Genomic DNA, 20554 nt, shown 5'->3' on the forward strand with positions numbered 1-20554 from the left:
GAGTCATAAGAAGATCGGTGATGCAGCCTTTGTAAACTACGCCCCAAAACTGTGGAACACGTTACCCAACAATATTAGGGAAGCCAATCTGTTAGACATTTTTAAAAGGCAGCTTACAACCTATCTCTTTACCAAAGCATTTAACTGACTTTACACTATTATACTGCACTATTTCTCTGTGATTGACATTGCACTATTTCTCTATGTTTTATTCCCCATGTTTTTATGTTTAATTATTTTATCCCACTTTATGCTTTGCTCTTGCTGCTTGTTTTACACTGATTTGATGTCTTATTTCTTACTGATGTAAAGCACTTTGAACTGCAATCCCCTGTATGAAAGGTGCTATACAGTAAAATAAAGTTATTATTATTATTATTTGTGTCCATTATAAAGGTAAAGAGAAAAACTCTTATTCCGTTTCTAACTAATTAAAGGCAATATAAAATGCATTCTTAAACCTGCATGCCCTAATCATACCAATTAGTGAGACAATGACAATGATCAGCTAGTTTTCTTAGCTTATTATTTTAATATAACATAAAGTAAAACTGTCTTATTTGGCCATATATTTATCAGTAGGCTGTGGAAAGGTTTACAACGGCCCCAGGCTACAGAAAGATTTGGAACAATGACTCTCCCCAGGAGTATGAGCAGCATCTCTCCAAGATTGCAGCATTAATTAATCAAAGACGTCACAAAGACTCCTATGAAATCATCCATAACTGCAGGTTTGTCAACTGAGGCAAGTTTGATGATCTATGAGTCATAAAGGAAATCACATTTATAAGAGAACAGCAGACAGCATAGGTGGAAGATATGCATGATAAGAAAGTTATGTTCGTAAGATTATACTGTTGGTATTTTTAATATTTTACATATAAGGGCTTTTTTTTTAACAAATTGAACTAATATGTTTCTTGGACTTTTTAATGAAAAAACATTACATCTAAATACAAAATAATGAATTGAGGATGCAGCAATAATAGTACTTAATTTAAAAGAAGTCAACAAAAAAATGAAATCCCTATCTCTGATGTTCTTTCTCTTGGGCCTTTGGTCTTCGGTGATGCTCTCTTTTGACGTATTCTGTGTAATCCTCTTCCTCCTGTGAATATGACAGATGAATTATTACTCATAAAAAGATCACACATTATATTGAGCATTTCATGGGGTTGGCTCCAACCATATATATATATATTTTTAATAATCACTGTATCGACTGTGTATGCTTTCTTTTTTGAAATGCTTAACTGTTTTATCAGGCTAGCTCAGTGAAAGGAAAAGTAAGCTCAGTATTCAGAGTTTGAGAACACTTTGACCTCATTCTGTCTTGGAGATCTTACCTTCTCCACCTGGGATACAAGTTAGAGAAGTTCAGCCTCATCTTGGGACCCAGTCTAATGAACACATTGCTATTCTGCCCCAGTTTTCTGGGTCCCGATGGACAAAAAGTGCTTTCAGCCCTGTGCGCTGCTTCCAGGGAGACTCACTGACCTGCGAGGATGTGGCATCCAGCAGATCCATGGTGGGGATTAGACAGCCAGCCTCACCCAGGAAACACATTATGATGTGGAGAACATCAGCCCAACGTCCAACAGTCAGCATCAGGACCATCAAACCCCCGAGACGCACCACCACCGTGTTCAGGACAGCCTGGCTGCCGGGCAGCCGGTGCTGCTCCTCTGCAGAACCAACACATAGAATTAGGGGGAAGTAAAAATGAGAATGAAAAGTAGATCTATACAGCAGCAGGGTGTGAAGATAATGATGGATGCATTTTTTCATTAATGGCCGGATTCATCAGTGTCTCATGTGTGTTTACAGTGGAGGAAAGAGTTGATAATTTAATTTACTTAATTTAACTTACTAATACCACAGTCCAGAAATACTTAATTTCAAGTATTCAAATAGAGTTCTAAATGTTATTAAAGTAAAAGTAGACGAATATTATCAGCGAAATGTACTCAAAAGTAAAAGTACTCATTGTGAAGAATGGCTCTTTCAAAAGTGTTGTATTAATATAGAACATTATCAACAAATACATATAAGAGCTGTTTTAATGTTGTAACTCATCACTGTTGAGTAAATTGTGTACTTTGTGTACAACTGAGTGAAAGCCTGAAAGCCTATATCAAGACATCATATTTATGTAAAAAGTAGTAACTACAAGTGTCAAATAAGTGGAATTAAAATTCCAATATTGATAGATGATGGAGATGTTGTGTAGAACTGTAGAACGCAGCTGAAATTGGAAATACTCAAGTAGGCTACAGGAGGCTATAATGCTACAGTAAATGTCCTTAGTTAATTTCCTCCACAGAGTGTTTCAAAATAATCTCTGACATGTTTCCCACTTGGCATGTTCCTCACCCTGCATGTACACAACCAGCAGTGTGTAGCAGATAGTGAGGGGGGTCCAGAACCTGAGGGCCTCAGTTGCAGACAGGAAGTGTTGATTGATGATTAATATGGCGGCCACCACAGCCACAGAGAAGGTGATGATCATGGCCCTGCACAGCATGGGCAGCACACAGCGGCCGGATGTGAGCAGGCCGATGCAGATGCCGCAGTAGCGCTGTGAGCTGTGCAGTTTATACATAGCCGTGACGTGCTGCAGCAGCCGGGTGGTCTGCCGGGACAGAAACCAGCTGAGAGCAGCCGCCAGCAGCAGGCACAGCCAGCGCTGCGGCGCCCCCTCGTGGAGAAAGTGAAGACTGCATGTCAGGGCACAGCCGAGAGAGAACTGGCTCTGCATTAACAGCTGCTGCACGAATTTACTGTACTCCTGGGGAATGAAGAAGCATATGAACAGAAGTAATGTATGCTCCAAATGAGATGATGGCTGATTGTGATGATAGAGTCATCAAGATGGCATACATTCCAGGAGGGATAGTAAAGGTGCACTAGTCCATTTTAAGGTTTGGGTTATTTTGGCTTCCATAACTATCTTCTTTCACACCAGTAGAAAAAACCTTTTGTTTGTTGGACCAGAGTTGTCAATTTGGGTCTATAGATTCCTCATTAATTGGCGAACAGTTAGTATTTGATAATGCCTTATATTTAACTTAATATTTCAGTAAACTTATTACGACCACAAATCAAGTTAACTAAATATGAATGGTAATTTGTTTTAAATATTCACCTGTATGTCCTGGAAAATGTATGGAATTTTACAAGAAATCTCTTTTTTAGGATGCTTTCCCAAAATGAGACAGAAATCTCCACTTCTACAGCATTTACATAGCAAACTTTCAAGATGCAATCCTAATTATGATCCAAAGATGTAAGCATAGCCTGATTCACAACATTGTTTCCCTAAAGAATTCCTGTGGCAAAATGTATTTTGTTTTATGGCTGTGTTGACAGTATGTTCTGTTAATAAGATATTTACAAAATTCCTTCTGGTAAAAACCTTTGACTGTAATATGTCGTATTTTCACCAGATACGGCCAGATTCCTGCTTTGAATATATATGAAGTACAAATGCCTCAATTGCCTATTTTAACATACACTTTCAACATGTCCTAATGTAAGTTAAAAGCTAGAGAGGTTTAATGGTGATACATGTATTAGTTTATCCTTTGTACCTTATTCACTTGTATCTCCTCTTAACTCAGCATTATTGAGCAATAGAAGACTGGAAAAGTCTTTTGTTTTTAAACAACATAATTAATTTCGTACCTTTCCCGCTGTAACCAGTCCAGACACAGCTCGAAGACAAAACTCCAGTACCACCAGGGAGGCAACACGAGACCCCACCACAGACAGCATCACAGTCACAAACAGGAAGTGGAGCATCCCAAAAAGTCCAGGTTTAGTTTTGCTTTGATGGCTCTGTGTCCTCTTGATAGTTTCTTTTTCATTGTTATCACAGCTACTATAGGAGGTTAGAAATCAAATCAAGAAATAAATAAAACTGAACTATACAAGATCTGTACCAGCACTAAATACAATATTATTGATAATGGTGCAAATCTTACAAGCATGGTTGGGTAATGTAAATGAGCAAAAAGAGATATATTAAGAATCCTTACCTCTCTTTTTCTAGAAATAAGTGCAGTCTTATGAGGGAGCATAGCAGAGAGATCCCACATGCACCTACCAGTCCTGCAGATCATGTAACATTAACATTTTAACTGATGACACACACATACAGTTTAAAAAACTCCAGCAATGTGGACGTCAGAGAACATAAAACTCACCTTGAAGCAAACTATCCAGTGGATTTATATCAAGAGTCAACCAAGCCGGCAGGAAGTAGGAAGTGGGAATGAGCGATCTAACAAAGGAGAACATCGTACTACCTTTGGCCTTTAAACGTAGTAGGTTTTAGCAAAATAATCCATGGAGGAAAATGTAAGTGAATTGAATCGCAGACGTGTTTTTGGTATTCCAGATCAGGTTACAAACATGTGGAGGAACAGCTCAGCTCTTCTGTTTATTTCTGTTGCCTCAGCGCTGTCCTGTGTACCAAAGGTCACAGGAGTATCGCTGGAGCAGAGGCCTTCAGAGTCATTACAAGATAATGGAGCTTACTGCGCCATACTTTACACTCTACATTGATGGCAGGGGGTGTTTTCAAATTATCTGTGAGTTGCATTGTAAGCATTGCTCCAATGATGACTTCTTTATCTAATAGATCTTGTTTTAAAACATGATTTTGCCTGGAGGTTTATTTCAGTTTTGTTTTTTATAGAGACTGAAATACCACAAGGCTGGTCATTCCGAATGAAAACAAAAAGGCAAACTTCCAACACGAGGGATTTAAATGAAATCAACCGAAAAATAAATGATGCCTGTCTTTAAAGATGCAGAGCTCAAATATGATATCTGTTCTACAGGTTTGTGTGCATGTAAATGGTCTGCAAAGGCTCAAATCCCAAAGTTTCTATCCCACAGTTTGTAAAGTATTCATGATTAATAAAATAAATGTCCAGTACAAGTTATGTCTAAATTCACTCAAAAAGGTAATAATCAATCAGCACTGTAGAGAAAGCAATGTGTTGGCATTCAACATCCTGCTGTCATTGTCTCCAGTGTCTCATTATCGAGTGTTATTCCAGATAGGAAAATAGTTTTAGCATATTACCAAGAATCATCCTAAAACGATCTTACTCGAGCTGGTGCTTTAAAAACATATTTTATTACCATGTCATATTTGTATACATATAAATTCACAGATTTTTCAGCTGTTAAAACTGTTCCTTTAACACAACATTTACAACAACTTTGAATGAATCACATAAGAATGGGTAAACATAACCACTGGTTGCACGGGTAAACACACCCAGGTCCCGGTTACTGCGTAGGAACCCACCAAAGACTCTCACACTGCATCCCTCCCCCGTCTGTAATGCTGTAGATACCATGCACAGACCTGCTATGACTCAGTGCGACATTATAGTGGGATATAAAGGTCTAACAAACACCCTGTGGGGAAAAGACCATCTCTGGGGAGCTTTGGGAAAAACAATTCCCTGACAAAACAGTGAAGATGCAACACAGCTGAGGGTTGAACTGATACCTGTTGTCAGTAGAAGATGCTGGTGATATTTGTTGTAATGGTGTTTTCCATCTTCCCTGGGATTTTATCGTCATGGTGTGACAGCTCTTCTTTGATCATAATGTCACATTAAAGATGTGCATGGAAAGCATTAAACACAATTCATAACAACCATATTCATGCTTATCTGTGTGGCATGGGATCCAATCGGTCTCTGAAACAGTAATAATTCTGAATAAAATGTCAGTGTGTGTATGATCTATGTTTTTTTACGATTGTTATTAAATAGCAAATTGAGTCATTTATATAGGCAGCTGTAGTCTTTGGGACTCCTCAAAGCGCTTTTATATATAGAAGTCTTCTTTTAGACAGTTTCCAGCTGCGATAGACTGTGTTTTATACTCTTATCATTGTTTAACATCATCCCAGGCCTACGTTTTCTGAGCTCTCTCTTCCACATAGAGCTGCATCTGTAAAAGATAGAGAGCAATCAATAAACAATAAGAGCAATTTGGGGAATTTCAAGAGGATGCATTTCAACAAAACTTTATTTATAGCAGATGCACTGATTGAGAGGGATGCTTACTTTTACTATGTCGGATGTCATGGTCTTCAGCGGGATGAGTCTCGGCTCCTGCATGTGGGCCTCCTGCTCATCAGCAACTATCCATGGAAAGTCCTGAGGAGGGAAATGCACAAATGTGACAGATTATTTATTATTATTATTGTTCAGTGTTACCATATTATAAGAGGTGATTATAATACGAGCAAAAAGTAAACAGATTCAGACTCTACTATTATATTCACAATCCCACACCATTATTTAAAGGAATACCTTTTTTAAATTCATGACAAATGAAATTGTATGGAGGCACAGTCAAACATTGTATTTTGTATTTCATTCAAAATGCTTTTTTCCCATTAATGTTACTTGGATTATACTGCATAAGCGGTATGGATGTGAAAATGGATGTTTTGTTCTAAAGGCAGTTTTACTTGACTGTGGACGCATGCAAGAGAAACACTTTTTTTTAATAATTCAAGGTAACAGTCAATAAGTAAATGATATACACATGGCAGTTTAGGGGCTATGAAGTATTCTATTAATGTGTATGTTTGCATTTTTTAAAACCTCACCTTAATGACTTGAACCTTCTCCATGTTGCGAGTAGCAGCATCTCTGGTGTGTACCAGCACTGAAAATGAACACCCTGTGACAAACAACAAGTCAAAAAGAAATGTAGGAATTGTATTTACTCCAACTGGAACATCAATTAAAGTATGATATGATCTCAACACACTGACATTAAAGCTTGGTTCCCATCTGACGTTCTAGTCCTTAGACTTGTTACTTTAATGCATGCTACTTTTGAAGAGTTAGATCAGGGAATTTGCTACCCTGAACCATGCCTTACAGGCTTATCATTCACCCCAGGTTCACCCAAATCCTGCCTCCTTTTTCAAGATTGGCAGATAACACTTTAAGCTGGGCAGAGTTTTGTCAGGGAATCAGAGCAAATCACTTTTTTAGAATCTTCAAAGAAGTGAATCTTCATATCATTAGTGACGTTACCTGGTGGGTTATTGTTTAAGACAGCATCACACACACTGATCTTCAGGATGAATGCCCTCAGCAGCTGCTCCACATGTGACAGTAAAGTGTCTGAGCTGTAAAAACAAAACCAAAGGCAGTTAGTGTGTTAGTGTGACTACTGATTTTTTTTTTTTAAAAGAAGAAAGGGAATTACCTGATGGACAGCAGTGGAGGTTGGGACATCTCAAACACAAATCTCTCTACTGGATGATGCTCTTTGTCCATGATGACCACCACCACCTTCTCTGCATCGTTCTGGGAGGGAAATGAAAAACTTCAGCAGGGAATCCATGTAGATAAGAGATGGCAGGCGTCTCCTAAATTAACCACGTCAGCATCAGTGCTGGACAGTACCTAATGTACATTTGCTGGAGTAGCTTGTTCTATATGAGTTTGAAGTACTTGTACTTCCCTTGGGCATTTTCTTCTCATGCCACGTTATACCTTTACTTACCAATTTAGATTTTTTAAAAACATAATAATTAATAAAATATTAGGTTTTGTTGTTAATTAAACTACCCAACAGTTGGTACTGCTGAAAGACTTAGGAGATGAATCAATAAGATGATGAACTTTTTTGATTGTTTAGGTAATGTTTCTTTAGCAGATTTGCTGCTTTTGCCCTTCATTGATTAATTAATAAAACAAACATTGTGAAGGTGTCACTTTGGGTTCTGAGTGCATATCTCACAATTTTCACAAACTGATTATTTTGTTCAATCATATAATGGACAAAATACCCAACAGATTGGTTTATAATAAGAGTTAACGATAACCTCTACAAACTACAGGTTTCTCGATATGTTCTGGTATATGTATATTCTGGATATTAATCTAGAGATATAATATGTATTTGTATAAGAGCCACGGGAGACATTTTCTTCATTTAGTACTTTCAATACTTGAAGTATATTCTTCTTATTATACACAGAATTTAGATGCATGGCTATTACTAACATAATATTTTTAACAGTGGTAACTAGTACTTAAATCAAATCATGTTTTATTTATATAGCACATTTAAAAACGATTTTTGGTCGAGCCAAAGTGCTGTACATGCAATAAAAACACTTTACTACAATAGCAAACAGAAGACAATAGTTTACATCAGCAAATATAAAGATAAAACACAGGGAAATATCAGGAGTCGTACTCCGCTCTGACTAGAAGGCCAGAGAGAAGAAGTGAGTCTTTAGTGTAGATTTAAAAACCCCTAGGGTCTGGGCCGACCTCACATGGAGGGGCAGACTGTTCCAGAGCCTAGGGCCAGCTGCTGCGAAGGCTCAGTGCCCTCGGGTTTTGAGCCTGGTCTATGGCACTATCAGCAGCAGCTGGTCAGCAGACCTTAACATTACATTGCATTTAGCTGACGCTTTTATCCAAAGCGACTTACAATAAGTGCGTTCGACCAACAAGATACAACCTTGAAGAAAACAGAATCATATAAGTACATCAGGCTTCATAGAGCAAAAACATTTCAAGTGCTACTCAACTGGCTTTAGAAAAGCCAGTCCTTTATTAGTATAAAAGTGCTTTGTTAGCAATTCTATCGCTCGAAGTGGAGTCGAAAGAGACGAGTTTTCAGTCTGCGCCGGAAGATGTGCAAGCTATCTGCTGTCCTGATTTCAATGGAGAGCTCATTCCACCATTTTGGAGCCAGGATAGCAAACCCACGTGTTTTTGCTGATGGGTGCAGCGAGCCGTTTGGCTGATGCAGAGCGTAGTGCACGTGCTGGGGTGTACGGTTTAACCATGTCCTGGATGTAGGAAGGGCCAGATCCATTCGCAGCATGGTAAGCAAGTACCATTGTCTTGAAGTGGATTCTAGCAGTTACCGGAAGCCAGTGGAGGGAGCGGAGGAGCGGCGTGGTGTGGGAGAATTTAGGAAGGTTGAAGACCAGACGAGCCGCTGCATTCTGGATGAGCTGCAGAGGTCGGATGGCACATGCAGGTAGACCAGCCAGGAGGGAGTTGCAGTAGTCTAGGCGTGAGATGACGAGAGCCTGGACCAGAACCTGCGTCGCTTTCTGGGTCAGCTGGGGACGTATCCTCCTGATGTTGTAAAGCGTGTATCTGCAGCAACGGGTTGTAGCAGCGATGTTTGCAGTGAAGGACAGTTTGTTATCTAGGGTCACACCCAGATTCTTTGCAGTCTGAGTCGGGGAAACAATAGAGGTGCCGATGTTGATTGTTAGGTCAAGAGTGGGACAATCTTTTCCTGGAAGGAAAAGCAGTTCAGTCTTCTCAAGGTTGAGCTTGAGGTGGTGAGCAGACATCCACTGAGAAGGTCCCATGTCATGCTTTTCTGGTTATTACACGTCCCCTTGTGTGTTATGTAGCTTTTTCTGCATGTAAACGGTCTGCAGAGTCACAAACCCTCAAAGTACACCCTGTGTACCCTGAGTAAAACTCTAACACAGAAAATACCTGTCTATGCTGCCCCAGAACGCCTCGTTGGAGATTTCTTTTTTTTCCTGGGTACTGTTAGAGAATAATTCTTCCTTACTCCTAAGATATTTAACCCTATTGCCTGTTGACGTTAATAACAAATCCTGTTTGTGACGCCAGCTTTAAGGAATGTGCTCCAGCACTTAGTGTCAAGTTTTATGGCCTGATAGGGGAGTTTACGACTGTGGGAGCACTGGCTTTCTAAGCTCCAGAGATGGGAGAGACATCTCCTGTAGCTCCACAGATGTTTACACCTCCCCCAATATGCTCATTAACTCTCTGTAAACTAGTTAAAAGGTCTATCGAGAGATAGGCTGAGCAGAATTGACATGACAACCCACCCGTGCAGTCAGAACCTTTTGCTGCTGTGACTTGTGATATGAATTCTCCGGCCAGGCTGCGGGTGTGTGTGTGTGTGTGCTCGGCTGGTTTCGGGCTGGGTTTCGCAGACGGCCACTGGGCTCTAAGGGAGGGGGGGGCAGGAGCTCCAACAAGCCGTTTAGGACAGAGAGTGAATACACATACTATACAGAGATGCTGTATGAGAAACCAATGTGAGTTTGGAAAATTGCACAATATAAATCTATTTTAGTAGACCTCAACAATGGAATTATGATCAGTAGAAATGGCTATGACATGGGACCTTTAAAGCTCTGGCTGGGGTGTAGCGATGGAGGAGTTCTGCTATATAAGCTGGAGCCAGCCCACTTAAGAAAGCATCATGTCTTAAGCATCATGACATCCTCGTGGATTCATCTTCTTATTACAGACACATGCATTTCCTAACATTTGGTCTACCTATGCTGTAAAATGTATTATCTCTTCGATTTACACACGGCATCTATTGCACGTCTGTCCGTCCTGGGAGAGGGATCCCTCCTCTGTTGCTCTCCCTGAGGTTTCTCCCATGTTCCCTTTAAACTGTGGGTTTTCTCTGGAAGTTTTTCCTTGTACGATGTGAGGGTCAAAGGATAGAGGGTGTCGTTTTTCTCATACTGATATTCTGAACAATCTGTGCTGTTGTATTTGCTGTAAAGTGTCTCTACTGTAGGCTATTTTTATTATATGTACAGCACTTTGGCTCGACCAAACATCGTTTATAAATGTGCTATATAAATAAAAATTGATTTGATTTGATGTCATGTCTTACCTTCTCAATGAGTGGCTTTACACAATGAAGTGTATCTTGTATATATTGATTCAGCTCTGGGTGACATGACATCTGAAGATAAACACACCAAAAACAGAAGAACATTATTGGGGATCAAATAGGATACAAGCATTCCTAAGAACTGTGAGCATGCAGTAATTACAATGATTGTCTTCTGTATACCTGAACTGGTACATTGTATTTCTTCCTCTTCTGAAATATTCCCGATGGATAAACCTCCCGGACATACAGGATGAGATGGATAGCGACCTCCAGGAACTCACACAGGATGTCAGCAACCACTGGAAAAGAGAAACAACCATGCGTTTCATTTGTCCTTGTAAGACCAAACTCAATGCAAATTCCTGCCAATTTAGTGTTGCCGCATTAGCTCAGAAGCAACACAGTGCTTAAGCAAGTAAGGGAGACTTTACAGAAAAACACTGCTGATATGCATTATGCTATACAGCCGAATAATCCAGTATACACCCATACATCTAAATATATATGTAAATTGATTATCTATTCACTGGCTTGCTCAAAATCCATTGCCAAATATATCACCTGAATTGTGTGGAGGCTTTTGGGCTCTGAGCCACAACTAAAGGACGGATGATTAATTGCTTCATGCCGCCGGTTAATTTGTCTTACCTTGTCCAAAATTGAGGTCCTGTCTTGTTAGAGTTGTCATGTTTTCTATCCCAAAAACTATAAAATGAAACGAAAAGCTAATTGTCTAGCTAGCTATCCATAGCAAAGCGCCAGTGTGTGGAGCTTTCATTATCTCGAGGCTGTTTTTAAGTTGTTAGATTTCCTTCTGTTGTCTCTGCCCGGCTAGACGATGACAACCACTGCGGGGGAGGAGGGAAATGTTATTTTCTACCAAGCTTAAATGAAGGTTAATAATGATTTAAATGTATGTTGTTAATTCGAACTAAGGATATAATCGATTTCACCACTCGAACGCGGCTTTTTTCCACCTTATTTAAAGCTTGGTCGCGCATTAAATTGACGTCACTCGTTGTTTACAATTGGCTTTCCAGCTACTGGTGACCAGAGGAGGGAGCATAGGGAGGGAGAAGTACTCGTAGAAGTACCAGTGTCCGAATACTCTCTTTAAAGTAAATGTTCTAAATCAAAAATGTTACTCAAGTAAAAGTACAAAAGTATTAGGATCAAAATATACTTGAAGTACCAAAATAAAAAGTACTCATTCTGCAGATTGGCCCATTTCAGAATAATATGATCTGTTTTGATTATAATTATTGATGCATTAAAGAGTTCTCAAAGCTGGTAAAGGTGCAGCTAGTTTGAATGACTTTGTATACTGCAGGGTAGATGGTGAATTTAATCCAGGTGTAATTAAAGCCTTATTTAAGTGTTGATTATATTTTACATTATTAATCCATATCTACAAATCAGAATCAGAACCAGAATACCTTTATTAGTCCCACAGAGGGGAAATGTACATTGTTACAGCAGAAAAAGAGCCAAAGACAGCTAAATGTTACCTAAGCATGCATACAAAAACAGTAGGGCCTGGCTCATTTCGTGGCATCTGCAGGCAGTGGCAAGTCCTTCCGGTATATGCCACAGAGGCCACTACTCTGTGGTAGCTGTGGCAAGTACTTCCGGCATATGCCACAGAGGCCGCTACTCTGTGGTAGCTGTGGCAATTACTTCCGGCATATGCCACAGAGGCCGCTACTCTGTGGCAAGTACTTCCGGCATATGCCACAGATGCCACAACTTGCCGAGGCATCTGCCGCTGCTCAACGGGAGTTGCCACAAGATGCCAGAGTAAGAGAACGTTTACGGTAGCTGCCACTCGATCGCCTTCCGTGGCAAATGCAGCTATTTAAACCCGTATTTATCGTGTAAAATGTCGCTGTTTTGGCATGACTTTATCGAACTGATCTGTACACAGGACTGATGATCTGTACACAGGGTTGGGTTGTAACTGAATACATGTAACGGCGTTACGTAATCAGAATACAAAAACCAAGTAGCCTAACTGTATTCAGCTCGCGTTACATTTGAAAAACAACTAATCCGAATACAGTTACTTTCGTAAACCTGAAGTGAATACATTTTTGGAATACTTATTGGAATTATTGGTGGAAAAGTTTCCTCACAAAATGTATCCTAATATTCATTACCGGCAGAACTGTGTGCACAGCGCAGCAGCATGTCTGTGAGGCCCCGCCCCCGCACGCAGATGAGAGAGAGATCTCTTTTTAAATATATTGAAAGTTAGAAACGGAGATGATTCGATAAAACGTGCAAGATAACGTTTATGTAGCATTTCTTTATTGTCGAAATGATGACATTTCATAACTGGATCAAATCAAATGAATGGCCTGCTGCTGCTGAAGGCATGGGGCAAATATAAGTCCTTTGCCTAATTTATAAAGTAAACCTTAGCATCTCACTAGCAGTGGCAACTGCAATCAGTTACAGCTGCCATAAGTCTGTAGCCAAGTCTAATAACACCAGTGTACACGTTGCTGTATCAATACAGATGTATTTGTTAATTATTTGTCTTTACTAGTCATACACCTGGTTTATCGTAGCAAGCAGTGGAAACTCCCCTCAAGAAGCGAAAATTGCCAAGGGCGTTGCAACCCTCACTCGCCAATATTTCATCATAAATATAGCATGTTTGTTTATTTTAGCAAACCATGCTCCAAGTAAAATTGAATAGAAATTATAATGTTTAAAAAAAATAGAGATCGGACCATCTGTGTACAGATCATCAGTCCTGTGTACAGATCAGTTCGATAAAGTCATGCCAAAACAGCGACATTTTACACGATAAATACGGGTTTAAATAGCAGCATTTGCCACGAAAGGCGAGTGGCAGCTACCGTAAACCTTCTCTTACTCTGGCATCTTGTGGCAACTCCCGTTGAGCAGCGGCAGATGCCTCGGCAAGTTGTGGCATCTGTGGCATATGCCGGAAGGACTTGCCACAGCTACCACAGAGTAGCGGCCTCTGTGGCATATGCCGGAAAGACTTGCCACTGCCTGCAGATGCCACGAAATGCGCTTGCTGTCTCTCTAAAAAAAAGTACTAAAGAAAAAAAAGAAATTATAATAAAAAAGTTACACATTTTACAAAGATAATAAAAAAGTTACACATTTGACAAAAATACACACCCTGTAACAGTTCTGAGGATTTAGCAGCCAGGTATTGCACAATTTTTAACGGCATATATATATATTGCACATATTGCACATATTGCACAATGCACATAGGCCTAGTTGGTATTTAACAACAAGAGGTGTTAATGTGTTGTTGTGTGTGTGGGGGGGGGGGGGGGGGGGTCTACTGGGGGCCGTGCTGGTTATAAAGTAACTAAAGGTATACAATAAATGTAATGGAGTAAAAGTACACTATACCTCTGAATTGTAGTGGAGTAGAAGTGTCATTACATAGTTTCTACACAAAAAAAGATTAGCATTTAAATTGATTTATAAACCTGCATTATTATTTGATTATTAATACTTTAATGTGTTCAGCACTTTAATGTAGCAGGTACAATATATTACTTAGTTACATTCCAGCTCTAGTAGAGTGATTCGCCAACTCCTATCTCTGGTTAATGTCACATGGGTCAGGTACACCTTGATCACAGAGGGTATTCAGTAAAGTTAATACTTGAAGGAAACTCAAACAAATCGTTTTTAAAACACAAGTAAAGTGTTTTCTTTTCTTTTTTAAAAACGCCATCCGTAGGCTACTGGACAATTCATCTGTGTAATATATTTAATAACTTTTATTATACAGTGTAGTGCAGGGGTACTCAAATACAAATCTTAAAGGTCCAAAATAAATGTTTCAATAAGACAAAGGTCCGTTTATTACGGTCATTCAAACTTTTAAACAATTGCAACAAGATTCTTAACACGAGGTTGCAAAAACAAAAATAATCTGTATGCAGCAGTTTTCATTGTTATTGTGTCTGTGCTTGACCCCTCAGAGTCGCAGTGTAAGAGCTGCAGTTATGAATAAAGGCAGCTGCACCCTCTTTCATTCAGCATTCCCATTATTGCTTTATACATGTATTCCCCCTTGTGTGTCCACTGAGGTTCGTCAGGCTCAACACATCTTCAACAAACTCCCCCTTTGCCTCATCATAAAAACTCACAAACACCAGCAACTGAGCATTGTCAGTGGTGTCAGTGGACTCACCCACAGCTAAGGAAATGCACTGTGCATTTTCTATTCCATCACAAAGCTGATTAATCAAATCACCAGCCAGTATTTATGTTCTTCTGGTTGCTGTAGAATCTGAGAGGGGGATTTGCTTGATTTGACCTGTTATTTCCTCTTTTTGTTTGGCTTCAACATGGTCTCCATCACTTCAGTCATGCATTATTTTATACTTCAGTTATTATCCAGTGGAAAGTCCTTACCTACTGGCCTAGTTCAATCAAAGTGGTTACTTTTTTTTGGCTGGGCAGTGTAGTTTTACACACCGTCTTATTTGACTTTCTCAGGACTTAAAACAGTTTTTTGGGGGCAGACCCCCTCAAAGAAAAAAATATATTTACACACGTAAGGTCATCATCTTAATAGTTGTGTATGCTCATCCGTGAGCAGAGCATCAAGTTGACATGTCTATTACAGCTGAATGCGGCGATTACCATTTTGTTCAGCGAAACGCCTCACAAACGTATTAAGATCAACAGCTTTAGTGCGTTTTGATTCAATGCTGAGTACAGCCAAACTGACAGTCTCTTCTCTGTCATTGTAGACCGCAAATACCTCATTCCTTCAGTGCTTGGGTCCGAATGCTTCTCGTTTTGCGCCGTCCAGTTCAAAATGAAATCGCCGCAAATCGTATGTCCACGCTCGCGCCAGGACCGGGGGAGGGGTTACATGATGTGCATCTTGTGCTGCATTCACTTGCACTCGGACATTAGAGACTTTCTCTCATAAATGTCCGATGAGCCACAACTTTTCTTTCAAAACAAAGCTGCCAACTGGGGTGGCAGCTGGGGTGGCAAGGCCTATTTTTAAGGGTGGCAGTTGCCACCCCGGTAGGTGAAACTAGGCTACTAGCTACAGTACAGATGGAACTAGATGAGCTGTTAACTCTCGCTCTGAATTTTTTTTTTTAATTCTCGCTCTGACTTAGACAGGTTGAAAGAGACACACACATTTTTCCCACCCGCATTCCGCGAAGACCCGCCCTACTGTGCCTCTGATTCGCAGATTGTTTGGGGGGAAAAAACGCTGACTGGATGCTGAATGTGATTGGACCAAAGCGTTGACACACACAGGTGGAACACAGTGGAACAGTCAGACATGCAGAGCGCTGTTTGCAGTGGACATAGCGGAGAATTTTGACTCGTTGCGAATGCGTTGTGGCGATGTCTCACATATAATACAGAGAGATAATACATATGAAAAGTATAATTTGCTCAGAGTCCGGAGACAGTGGTGGTTCGGTCCGGATCCGGACCGGAGTCCGTAGTTTGAGGATGCCTGGTGTAGTGCTACCAAAAGCCCTAGTTTCTTCACAATAGACTGAGATAGATTCACCAGGTGGAATCATATTAGCGGAAATCAATCGGTTTCACCTTCAAAATAAAGTCATGCCATTCTGGAATACGAAGTGGTTTAGCCACATTATAAAGGAGCTCCATTAATCTTTTTTTATGTATGTTATGTAGTGCTGGAATTGGGCCGGTACTCACCGGTACGCAGTACCGGCACTTCTGGTTCTGACCCATGGAGTACCGGCACTTCTTGCTCAGTACCGGCATGCTGGCGGTACTCCGGTACTCATGCACCGTGCCAGTACTCAACACTCTCCCGCCGTTCTTATTATACATCCATATATATATATACAGCCGCCCGGTACTCAGTAGATGCGTCATGAGGTGCCGAACGGACATTCTCATCGCTCTAACCGCTGGAGTTTCACAGCGGCTGTCAGCTGTTTACTCCTGTCATTCAAACAGAACGTGCTGGAGAGGGGGCGGGGCTTATCTTCTCCATGTAAATACTGTGGTGGAAACGACTATGTCAAAATTAACCTATTTGACCGTGATTTAATAGTAATACACGTTTCAAAATAATAATAATAATAATAATGCCGAAGTAACAACATACTGAAAACTGTTAGTAAAACCATGTTTTAATGCTTTACAATTTACATACCTAGATGCACGTGTGTTGTGTTTATGCAGTGCAACTCCCACCCAGTGGGTGGCTATGTAGAGTGATAGAACAGAGCAGGCACGCCCCCGAGAGAAGGAAAGCAAGTCACGTCACAAATTAGCATTTCTAAAATGTTAGCGTGGATTAATAAAAGTGCAAAAAGACAGCGGTTGTCGCCGGAAGAAACTTCAAATACAGAGAATGCTGTGCCTGTGTTGGAAATTGTGTCTGATGGGGAGCTTTCTTTGGTTGATCCTCCTGCTCCAAGTTCTAGTGCATTAGCATTAGCACTAGCTCCGCCGCCTCCTCCAGAGCCTCTAACGTTAGCTGCTGCTGGCGCAACTTCCACCACCAACACCGGGCAAAGCGATGCACCTGACTGCTGGACAACGGACCAGGTGCAATATTTTTGCAAGACCAATGCATGGCTCCTTCTTAAAGATAAGAAGCTAGGATGTCGGATATGCAGAGATGTCAAATCGTTGGGAATACACACTGGACAAGGACGGAAACTGTCAACTGAATGGGGTGAGTGTGCAGTGTCTCATTTCGGTGTTGACAAGGGCAAACAACAAGCTAGCCTGAGAAAAAAAATCAAAGAACATAAAGAATCACAAGCCCATGTAAAAGCTGCTGACATCCTTACATCTGCTTCACGTGAAACTATTCAACATCAAGTGCAGTCTATGCATAAATCTGAATTAGACACTACTATCAGAGTTTTTCGAACGGCATATAAAATTGGCAAACATAGCCGGCCATTCACAGACATGCCAATTGATTTGAATGTACAGAAACTGAATGGGCTGAACGTGGGCAGGGTTTTGCACTCCAATAAAACCTGTGGCGAAATCATCGACCACATAGCTCATGAGCTGAAGAAAAAAATGGCAAAAGACATTACAGAAAACCAAAGAAAACTCTGTGTTTTGGTCGATGAATCTACCACTATTAGTGGTAAAACGGTGCTTGTTGTGTGTCTACGCTCAGCATTAGCTGATGCTGAGCCCGAAACGTTTTTTTGGGAGCTGATCGAGTTGGATGGAACAACGGCTGATGACATCACAAAGGCGTTAATGGAGTGTCTTGGAAGAGATTTTAACGAGGACTTTTTAGGTCAGTGTTTCGTTTCTTTTGCATGTGATGGGGCTTCAGTCATGCTAGGGAAGAGAACAGGCGTTGCTACCCAGTTGTGTAGTAAATTCCCAAGCCTGTTTGTGTGGCACTGCTCCAATCATCGTCTAGAGCTGGCAGTTGGGGATGTGGTCAAGGAGGTCTCAGGGCTCAATCATTTCCAGATCTTTTTTGACAAACTCTATTCCTTGTTCCATGCCTCCCCCAAAAATCAGAGGCAGTTAGCGCAGTGTGCGCAAGCAGTCGGACAGCGTCTCCTGGTGATAGGGCGTGTTTTGTCCATCCGCTGCGGCTTCAAGTGAAAGGAGCGTCAGAGCAGTCTGGGAAAACTACCGAGTGCTTCATGATCACTTCACAAATGCTGCAAACGACACGAGCAGGGATTCCAGAGACAGAGCAAAGTACAAGGGCCTGGATGATGTGCTCACATCTGCAACGTTTGTCAGCAATCTGGGACTGATGTACGATGCGCTCACAGAGCTCAGCGACCTCTCTCGGCAACTCCAAAAAAGAGAGATGACACTGCCTACAGCAGATAGGCTCTTAACTCGAGAAATACGAGTTTTTGAATCCATGGTCGCCATGCCTGGCCCACACATGACTACAGTTCATACAGCTCTAGCTGAGAAGTCCTTCAAGGGTGTTGCCCTGCGTGAGAATGGCAGGCTTGTACAGATTCATGCAGGTCAGTTTTTCCGCAGTATGGTAGAGAATCTGAGACACAGAATGACTTCCACAACCTCCTCTCATGTCAGCACAAGAGAAATCCCATTACATGGCCGGGAGGCCCGGGACAATCAGCTAATCCAGGACATGAAAGTTATCCATCCTGGAAGTTGGCCTGAAGAGGAGTTAGACGTACAGTATGTGGACGTGGAGGTGCTACGTTTGTGCGAAGTGCTGAATGTGGACAGAAGAGAGACTGTTCAGGGCTTTCGCAAATACAAGGAAACCAGGGCATCCCGTACACCTGCTGCCATGGAGCCTCTACTGAAAGCAGTCCGAACCATCGCTGTCTCCACTAGTGAGTGTGAGCGGGCATTCAGCTGCATGAACGATATCCTTACTGCAAAAAGGAATGCTCTCTCTGTCAGCCGACTGTCCAGCCTGGTTTTCATTAAATGTAATGGACCATCACTAGGACAGTTCAATCCGGAATAGTATGTGAGGTCCTGGCTGGCAAAGGGAAGGAGAAGTGCTGATGAAAGAGCCTGTCCAGCTCCAGCCCCTGATACTGATGTCCCCAAGGCCTTCTGGAGCCTTTTCTAACAATGTGAAGTATATTGCAAAGCAGCTCACCCAGTGAGAAGACTTTTGGCATAATGTGCCGATTTGTACAGATCCTGGAGATAGAAGGACTTCAGACCAACCAGGGAGTTATCTGATCAGCTTGGTGTTCAATGTAACTCTTTACCATGGCTCAGACTTTGTTACTTGCAGTTACAGTTTCTCATTTTAGATTGTGCAAATTTTGCATTTGTTTTTACATGTTCTTTGTTCATGCTCTTTATCATTTTTCTGAGTTGGAAAGTTAGATTGCATCATAGTTTACTTTATACATATTTGTATTCTTCAGTGGTGAAGTATATTGCAAAGCAGCTCAGCCATGTGAGAAGACTTTTGGCACTTTTTCGTTTTCTGAGTTGGAAAGTTAGATTGCATTCAAAATGTACAGAAATACTTAATTTTGTTAAAGCTTTTTATAAAAAATGCTTCTGACCAGAGCTTTGTTTCCTTGTCATTAATGTTGAACACCACCAGAGGGGCTCTCACCTGAAAGGTCTCTGCTTCATGTGTCTTCAGCAGAAGATCTAGACTTTGATTGCTATATTTTCAGTTAATATTGACCTTACTGAGCTTTAGCCATATCCGCTGCCTATCATAAAAAATGTTAAGTACAGTGAACCTTTCTAAAATATACAGTAGTAAAGAGACAAACCCACCAGCATTATAGTAGCCAAATTCTTGTTTGTGGGCTGTATATATAAAATTGACTTGAAAAAGTTGCTGATTTTAGAGTACTGGCACCTTTTTCATTCCAATTCAAGCACTGATGTTATGTGAGTAAGTATATACATACCATAAAAAAACATTGATAGCCTACGTATTTCCAAGAACCCTCTGTTGAATTAAACCCTGCTATGAAGCGTAGTTCTGTTTACTGAACTTAAAGAATATCACAGATAACATTTATAAATTAAATACCGAAAATATTATTTTAACAGAAAAGTGCAAAACCTCGAATTTATAAATTGCTTTCATCCAAATGCCTATGTGGACTTTGTCTGCTGTATCGAAGGCTGTCCCTGTATGTTATGTAGCAACACTTAGCTTATGCAATTCAAAGTGGTTATATGAATTTTGCATTGAACAATAAAAATAGTGCAAAAATAAAATGAACTTTACCCTTACCTTAATCTACCGTTGTGTGTGTACCCGCACCGCACGAGTAAACGGTCTGCCGTGTTTGTTAAATATTATATTGTGTTGTAAAACGACTTATTCGTACCCTTATTTTGAAGGATGCAGTATCCAACAGGAAATTATGTT

General features: G+C 40.7%; 2 protein-coding genes across 2 annotated transcripts; both read right to left on the reverse strand.

Annotated features, from left to right (window-relative positions):
- Window positions 1–509: 509 nt before the first annotated feature.
- tmem82 (transmembrane protein 82) lies at window positions 510–4490 on the reverse strand. The gene is made up of 6 exons (XM_034206982.1): window positions 4206–4490; window positions 4038–4110; window positions 3685–3880; window positions 2374–2788; window positions 1498–1685; window positions 510–1108 (listed from the first exon to the last, which is right to left on the reverse strand). Exons 1-6 carry the CDS (start codon window positions 4297–4299, stop codon window positions 1028–1030), a joined length of 1047 nt encoding a protein of 348 aa, XP_034062873.1. The 5' UTR covers window positions 4300–4490; the 3' UTR covers window positions 510–1027.
- Window positions 4491–5124: 634 nt separating this feature from the next.
- On the reverse strand, window positions 5125–11722 carry mad2l2 (mitotic arrest deficient 2 like 2). The gene is made up of 8 exons (XM_034206983.1): window positions 11350–11722; window positions 10882–11000; window positions 10699–10770; window positions 7255–7355; window positions 7080–7174; window positions 6644–6717; window positions 6093–6185; window positions 5125–5976 (listed from the first exon to the last, which is right to left on the reverse strand). Exons 1-8 carry the CDS (start codon window positions 11387–11389, stop codon window positions 5938–5940), a joined length of 633 nt encoding a protein of 210 aa, XP_034062874.1. The 5' UTR covers window positions 11390–11722; the 3' UTR covers window positions 5125–5937.
- Window positions 11723–20554: the final 8832 nt, after the last annotated feature.

The sequence above is a fragment of the Gymnodraco acuticeps genome, unplaced genomic scaffold (genome assembly GCF_902827175.1).
Source record: "Gymnodraco acuticeps unplaced genomic scaffold, fGymAcu1.1, whole genome shotgun sequence".
In the NCBI taxonomy this organism is placed as follows: Eukaryota; Metazoa; Chordata; class Actinopteri; order Perciformes; family Bathydraconidae; genus Gymnodraco; species Gymnodraco acuticeps.